Consider the following 8,687-nt stretch of genomic DNA (forward strand, 5'->3'; position numbering starts at 1 on the left):
GGATTGTCTTTTCCAAAGTTGTATTTCATTATAAAAAAATTGGTTATCATACGCATAACCAAAAATTAAGGTCAAAACTGTTCAATCGAAACATACTAATCGAACAGTTAGCATACTCCATTAATCTGAATATCTGTTTTGGCTTCGGTTAGAGTATCCCCTATGGTGAGGGGCATTGATGCCCTCCACAGTGCCATGTAAGCGCCACATGGGCACTGGGGCATCGAAGTCTAATGCTCTTTTTTATAAAACAAAAAAACCAAAAAATATATAGAATACAATAATGATAAAAAACAAACTAAATTAAATTTAAAAACATATAAATAAAAAAGAGCAACTATTTTTAGTTGTCGTTCGTCACCGTCGCCGTTATGTTGCTTGTTTTTCCAATAATGTTCAACCAAATCCGATTGAAGACTGAAATTCTTTTCCCTTCTTTGTGTTCTTAATAAATTAGCAAGTTTCTCATCTTTGTTTAGTGTTGAGATCAGCTCCGGCGCATCGTTGTACTCGTCTTGACAAATTGCTCTACACGAGTCCTCCAATATAATATAATGAAAGATAATATCAGTGTACATTATGTTTCTTAACTTATACGTTTGTTGAATACGATCCGGATGTCTAACGATAGACCAACATTTCTTTAATACCCCGAATGCGCTTTCGATGTCTTTTCTGGCCGACTCGTGTTTTTCTTGAAATATTTTCATTTATCGTCGGTCGGGCACGTAAAGCTACGAACCAACGTGGCCCAATCCGGATTAATGTCGTCCACTAGATAATATTCGTATTCGTAGTTGAGATCATTTGTGGCAAATGAGGTGTTGGGTCCAACTCCGTTTATGAGATGGTAAAAAATAGGGGACACATTTATCATAGCTATAACATTGTTTGCACCAGGCATCCCAAAAAATGCATGCCATATCCAAAGATCAAATGATGCAACAACCTCAATGATAATTGTTGGGCCATCATAATCACTCCGATGATATTGACCTTGCCAAGTAACTTGGCAGGCTTCCCAATCCCAGTGTGTGCAATCAAGGCTACCAAGCATTCCAGGAAAACCGTGTCTTTGCTGATGCACCTCGTATATTTTTTGTATGTCAGTTTGAGTCAGCCTTCTCAAATATTTTTTCTGATATAGTTAAGGAATACCTAATATTAATAACTTTAAGGTTAGTTTATAAACTTTACACTTAAAATAAGAAGATTTAGAAATAAATAATTAAAATGGTAATAATACTCGCATTCGTAGAACGTGTAAAGGGCTTCACAAGCCACTGTCTCCAACATCTTTAAATACTCTTCCATGGCATCGTTCATGATTCCGTACGCTAGTTGATGAATTGCCGTCGTCCATTTTTGCATTGGAGAAAAACCCGGTTTACCTCTCTCGTCCTCCCGTTGTTGGAAAAACGCAAAATCGCGTTTTAAATCACCAACTATTCGTAAAAATACTTGGCGACTCATCCGAAAACGGTGCCGAAATCGTTCTGAATCAAAAGTCACGTCCGTCGAAAAATAATCTTTTACCAACCGGTCATGAGCACCAACACGGTCCCGTTGAAGATGAGGTCGTCTTGTTCGTGGTTGTGTGCTTTCGCAATGCTCGACTAAGATTTGGGCAGCATATCGAATAGCACTAAATAGCACTTCATCCTCTGAACCCGAGTCTGAAATAACATCGAGATCGGGGTAGTAGTCAGTGTCTAAGATGACTCGGAAGACATGTTTTTAGAGAAAATTTTATAAGTCTAAAGAGGTGTAGGATACGTTTATAAATTTGTAGAGATTGAGTGAATGATATATATATATATATACATATATATATATATATATATAATATTTTTGGATTTTTTTAATTTAAAAGGTCAAAAAGCCGTTGGGGTGGGGGGCACCCCTTTTTCCTCCTTTAGCTCCCATCTTTCTAACCACCTTTCTCCATCGCGCCCCACCACCATGGGCGCCCCTTGGTGGTGTTCCGCGCCCACATAGGAACGTCTTAAGGCCCAAAACTTGGGACGTTTGTCGGTTCCAATGTTGGTTATTCGGTTTGTTCAGATTGTTTTATTTGGATTTGAACTTTTGTTATCCATTATTGTTAACCTAACTGATTTGAATTCGTAAATTCTAAACAAACCATCGTTTTTAGTTAAAAACTGGAAAAATATATCAAATATCACTTTTGCCTAGTTTTTCTTCTTCTTTTGTTCTAGACATTGATTTGTTTTTCGAATGAGCAACTAGACTTGGCAACCATGCTCAATTGGGTTGTGTCATTAACAAACTTACAAACATATACCATAGTTTCATTAAAAAATAAAAAATAAGAACACAGTTATTCGTTTAAGTGAATTAAAAAAATGCATATATTCGAATATGATTAATAACTAAGCTGAAAACATAGTTCACATTCGGTTCGGTATTTTAGTTCGTTTATAGTTGTAGGTCCTATGGACGGAGCAAACAACTAACAACTAGTGTTCTTGGATCAATCTCTGCACTAGCTAACGGAAATCACTAGTGAGGAACCGAGATCTCGAATCTTGTTATGGTTGATTATTACCCCATGAAGAAAGTTGAGAGAGAGAGAGAGGGGAGTTGATGAAAGGATACGATTTTCAAAAGGTTATGTTTGCATGAGAAGCATACAGTATTTAAAGTGTATGTTCTCATGCACCATTTTGCATTATTAACGGCCCAATAGGCTTTTCTTTACATGGCCTCGGCCCAAACATACAAGGAACAAACCGACAAGCTAACTAAGATACAACATTAATAGCACGAGTAAATACAAAAGAATAATGTATAAAACAGGGCCCTACAATCTCCCTCTAGTCCTTATTATTTAATCCCTTAGCTCTTGTTTTTAGTCGATTTCATAATCAAAGCCATCTTCACAGTTGTATAGTTGATTGTCAACAAGATAGTGTACGAAGTTGTGGAACTTCTCAACTATTTTTTCGATCTTGTCGCGTCTAACGTCTTCAATCATTTCTAGTGGTGAGTTTTACAGCTTCAGGAGGTCTTCTTTGCTGAGCGCTGCGAGCTCGTGTTCGTCAAAGAAGCGGAGGAGATGCATGTATTTGCAATGAATGACTACCTCTCCTGTGCTGTTATCAAATTCCAAGCAGATGAATGCTCGAACAAGTTAGGTAGAAATGATTTGCCATGATAAATTGTTCGCCCCTCCTTGTGAGTCTTGTATCGCCACATCTTTTTTCTTCTTTCTAGTGGTGGGATCAATCTCCGTTGGATGAAGAAATACCTTACCCCTTCTGAGCTTGAAATCAGGGTAATCCTTCTTTCACGGCTTGCTAAAGAACCTATTGAACCAACCTCTGAGTTCCTTCTCCGTCACATAGTGGCACACTATTCTCCTGAAGTAGTTCATGTGGAGCTCAGACAGAGTATGCATATCAGTAATGTGCATGTAAGTGAGATCTCCGTTGGCTCAATGAATAGCCCATGTTTCACCTCTTGGGTGCCACTTGCATTAGATGATTGGAGAATCGTCAGGATATGCATAGAGTCGGTCTCTCATGCTTGCTCGATTGCTGATAGTATAAGATTTCTTCTTTCGACGCTTTGGAGCTTGTGATGATTCAGCAGCTTCAGCAACAGCTAGAGTGGTCTAAGTTTGAGTAGGGAGAGCCACCACAGTCTCATCACGAACCGAAGTGTCCAGGTTTGGAGAGTAGTTAATCCTGTCGTCATCATCATTATTATTATTACCATGTTGCACAATGGCTTCTTGAACAGTAGAGTTGGTACCTGCAAAAGAATAAACATTAAAGACTGAGGAGATGTCAGCCTCCAATGCAGCATCCGCGTCTATAACTTTTCTGGCCTAACTTGGCGAGTCTTGTGGTTCACTCGCCTTATTTCCACCAGTAGCAGTATCACAGCCACCTTCATCATCACCATGACCGCTTTCATCACATGGTTCATCAAAACTATCATGAGGATCATCATCCTCATTGTCATCTTCATCATCTCCTTCTTCATTATCACCATCAGAATCATTATCATCCGACTCATCATCATCATCGTCATCACCATCATCAACTTGAGCTACGTTCCCATTATCAGCAGGAGAAATCACTTATGCAACCGTAGTAGCTACAACAAGTGCAGAAGTCATAGCGCTGACCTGACTGATACTAGCAGCAGTAGTACCGACGACTTCTGTGCTCACTATGGTTCCAACAACCGTTCTAGGTTCATCACCAATATCACCAACACGGCTTCCACTTGCATCTTTCGTTGAGGATCCAATGAGAGTCCTATCTAGATTTCTCTGAGCTCCAACCCTTCTGGCGTCAGCAACAAGGTCAGCAAGAGCATATTGTTTCTTGTTTCTTTGCTCTATGCCTTGGTCTTCACAATGTACCAATCCTTTAAAATTTTCCATCAAACGTTTCGTCAAGTTTTCAACATCTTCATTAGTCATCCTCATAACTTTAGTAGTAGCATGATAGCGGTTTACAAGACCCTCGTTAATAGGGTCTTGATCGTTGTTGATGCTTCTCTGCTCTCAATCTCTTTCTCCAATCGCTCAATCATATATCGGAGTTCCACATTCTTACCAATCAGAATGCCCACCTTCCTTGAAAAACTGGACTCACCTTCCACCAAGCTAACCCGTGATCCAAGAGTCTCAAACTCAATCATCGATCAACAATTGATTCTAGTTTCCTCCTAAGATTCTAAGCAAAGTTTGAGGAGGAAGGAAGACCAGTTTAAAGGTGCGAGACCCCTGATTGAAGTCTGACGATATCATCATGATGTCCCACATTCATCAAAGAATCTTGATCCAGCAACTGTTGTTGACTGTCCACCCGATTTTGCAAGTTTTCAATCCAGAGCTTTTGACTCTCGATCAACATCTCTATCTTCACCTACTGAGCAACCCGTGCAGCAAGTGCATCTCATTATTTTACAACCTTCTCGTTGACAGCCTATTGCTCCTTCACAAACTTGATAAATAAGTTTTCCTGCTTCACCTTATGTTTGTTTGATTCTTCCAGTGCTCTAAACCAATCAAGAACAGGATCCCAAAACATAGGAGATTTCCTTGATTTACCACTTGACAAGGAATGGTGTATATGATTGGGCTTTTGGTGGTGGGGAGGTGTAATTGAAAAGGTTGGTTGTATGGTGGTTTGAGTAGACATGGTTATGGTTTGCGTAGGTAGGGATGCGGTTAAGGTTATGGGTAGGCTAATAGGTTGGGTTGAGGTTGTTATGGTTTATAAGGTGGTTTGGGTGTGGATTGATGAGGTAAAGGTAGAGGTCTAAAAAGATGTACCTTTGATAAAGGAGGTGAATTAATATTTGGGTGAGCTAAAGGAAGATGTGGTCCCAGGGGGTGAAAAGGTTTGTGGTATGGGTTTGGTCTCGGCTTGGGTGGTGGATATGTGAAGGTTTTCAAATATGGATGGCATCTGTTCATCTAACCTAGATGGTGAAGTTTCGGGAGATGTGATTGGTTCATCTACAAGTGTCCTAAAGGAAGTGGATTTGGTTTTGGTCTTGGTCACATGTATTTGTTTGGCCTTAAGATTTTCTATTATGCGGGCTAAGGTAGAGGGTGAGGCTTAGTGTAGGTCAGGTTGTGTGGTTGGTGGTGGTGTGGTTGGTAGTGGTTATGTCTATAATATGGAAAGCGAAGGAAATATTACTTTCGCCAAAGTTGGCATCTTTGATGGTGTAAACTTCTTGGAGTTTTTCATCTTCTTCAAATGCTTGAGAGGGCGTTTGGGTTTCTCTTCTTCCTCAACCGGCTCTTTAGATGACTTACAAGCAGAAGGCTTGCTAACAGCCATCCTTTTTCTCTTTATCATGACACTTCTTTATCCTGTGTTTACCCTCAATATCCGTCTGAGGGTCATTGTCCTCACTGCCTGCCTGCAGCCTCATCACCATTTTGGCCATCATCATCGTCACCATCATCCCCACTATCCCCTTCTTCATCCGTCTTCTCACTATCAGGTTCGGTCTCAGAAAACTACCCAAACATGGCACCGGGCTCTTAACCTTGGTACTTATACCCACTTCTCCCCATTGTCTCTGACATCGCTTTGAATACAGTTTGTCTCACCATCTTCACATAATGAGGCTCATATGGCTTGATAACATTTCCTTCATCATCAACTTCCTCTGGATAGACCAGTCTTGGAACATTCTTTAAAAGGTCATCCAAAATTAGTTGGACGAAACGAGGATACATTCTCCAGGTTTTCTTCGCGAGCACATTTGATTGTATTCACTTGAAGAAAAGCCTCGAGAAGTTGTACCTTGTTTGGTTTGTAAGACACGCGGATACATTCTCCAGGGCTCTTAACCAAAATTAGTTTGACGAAACGAGGATACATTCTCCAGGGCTCTTAACCAAATGGTTCCTCTATCATTGGTTGCGTAGTATTCCTTTCCATTAGGGTCGTGTGTCGGTGAGTCCGAGAGGAGAGTCGACATTAGAACACCTTAGCATTCGTTTCCCGGTTTATTCTTAAAATCAATTAAGTGTAAGTTAGGGTTTGTTAGTGAGACCGAGAGGTGATCTAGCCTTCTTGAGCGAACCTTAGTTGTGTTATCCTTAGATACCGGTGTCGTGAGATCATTCAGTCCATTAGCTTGTTAGACCTTCAATATGATTCTTACCTATGTAGACGTTTTCTCCAATTGCAGTTAAGTCTCTAAGTTTCATCAAGTGTTTCGTCAAGTTAAGTTAAGTTAATTAATTTAGTTAAAGTAAATTAGGTCAAGTAAGTTTAATTATTAAAAACCAATTTGAAAAATATTATTCTTAGAAAGGTCTTGGCTAGGGTTTAGTTATCATAGGCGTTCTCGCGTGTCCTTGTGTTCGATACTCGGACTTCTTACCTCTATACTACTTGTGATTGGTACACTTGCCGATTGTGTATATTAGGAGTTTCGTTTTAAATTTAAAGCTTAGTTGTGAGTTCCGTAGAAAAAGCATTCAATAGACACACATTAAGTTTTTGGCGTCGTTGTCGGGGACACGATTTGAGGCGTATTGAGAACGACTCGAGTTAGGACCTACCTTGTTTGCAACTTATTTTTCTTTTTCTTTGTTTAAATAGTTTAGCTAATTTTCGTTTCTTTTGTTTATCTTAATAGTTGTATGTGACGTACTCGATTTCTAGCACCGCCTGAATCTGAGGGATTTTCTGAACAAGGGAGAGTTTCGTGAGAGACGTCGTACCAGACCGTCTTCCAGTTCTTCTACGTCTGTTGGTAGTACATCCTCTTCTCCTACTTTTTCTGAATCCGTCATTAGGGATAGGATTATGGGCGACGCAGTTACAAAACCGAGGAGGACAGTTGATAATGCGAGTTTGTGGCTCGAGTCCCTCCCATAGGGATCCATTGCTACTTGGGCCACCATGCAGACTGTAGGTTCCTGGACGGATCGTACACGGGATGTCTCTAACAACGCAGGTGCGGAATCCCTGCGTAGGTAGATACGAGTGTAGAGTATGTAGAGATCGAACACACAAGCAATAAACCAACCACGTTATATTGATAACAAACACGTGACCCGAGGTCACCGTTACAGACTATGACACGTAACTCGGTTACTGAAAACTGAAACGAAAACCCTAAACCAACTAACTAAACTGTTTCGTCTGAAACAGTATATAAACACGACAACTTCGCCACAGGCGAAGTTGTCAATAACTTCGCTGATTCAACAAGTTCGCCATAGCGAACTTGTTGACAACTTCGCGCATTACAAAAAAACCATAAACAAAACATAATTACATTACAGACTCGATTACAAATGCTAGACTATGAACTACTGACATACATGTACCAACAGACTCCCCCTTGGCAGTAGCTTCATATCTTGATCTTCAAATCTTGAGTCTTGTAATCTTTACCTCTACGCGTGCGCCCCTTCTCTCACACATACCGACACTACCCTTTGATATTTCCTAGCTTGATCCTTCCAAGCAGGAATGTAGAAGATCTTCTTCTCGTTGAGCACTTTCAAATCATCCTTCGATAGATTAACAAGATGCATCGGGTCGTACACCCGAAGTACTTCTTGTTCATCCTCATCTTCCATTACCGCCTCAGCTGTCTCACAATCCACGTACCACCATTTTAAATCTTTTAGGACGTTCTTGGGCATAACTTTCATCGGTACTTCTTTCAAATGACGGACTGGTTTATACTTCATTACCATCCAAGGTTTGCCGTCAGCCCTCATTCCACGATCTTTGTCTTCTATCAACTTTCCTTTTTGAGGCTTTAGGAGTTCAAACTTTTTGTCTTTAATGGCTTCTTTCCAGACGATCTTCCCAATGATTCTTGCCATATCATCATTACTTCTATTGATCAGCCCCAATCTCGCTAAATCTCTCACCTCACATTCTGGTAAGGAATTCAGAGATCTCAACAATCTCTTAAAGTACTGAATGCCGTCGTACCGTTTGATCACAAATAGTTTCAGCTCTTTGTCGTACAACCAGCATATGATTCCTTTCTTTGACTCTGCATAGCCCTTTATATTATAAGTCTTTCTGAACATCGTTGGCACTGCAGGCTTCTTGGTTTTAACAAACCACTGAGCACAGCCTTCTTTCCAGTTCGGCTGCTCCTCCCATACTGTATCTTCTATCACACTCTCATCCCCCAATTCTGATCTCTCAACA

The 8,687-nt window shown here is 40.3% G+C and overlaps 1 protein-coding gene across 1 annotated transcript; it reads right to left on the minus strand.

The window, feature by feature from the left end:
- Positions 1-706: 706 nt before the first annotated feature.
- LOC143613585 (uncharacterized) lies at positions 707-3,436 on the minus strand. The gene is made up of 3 exons (XM_077087258.1): positions 3,343-3,436; positions 1,247-1,676; positions 707-1,121 (listed from the first exon to the last, which is right to left on the minus strand). The coding sequence occupies exons 1-3, from the start codon at positions 3,434-3,436 to the stop codon at positions 707-709; spliced, it is 939 nt and encodes a 312-aa protein (XP_076943373.1).
- Between the last annotated feature and the right edge of the window lie 5,251 nt (positions 3,437-8,687).

The sequence above is a fragment of the Bidens hawaiensis genome, unplaced genomic scaffold (genome assembly GCF_021521415.1).
Source record: "Bidens hawaiensis isolate Kalapana, Puna unplaced genomic scaffold, B.hawaiensis_p1.1 tig00002273_1, whole genome shotgun sequence".
NCBI lineage: Eukaryota > Viridiplantae > Streptophyta > Magnoliopsida > Asterales > Asteraceae > Bidens > Bidens hawaiensis.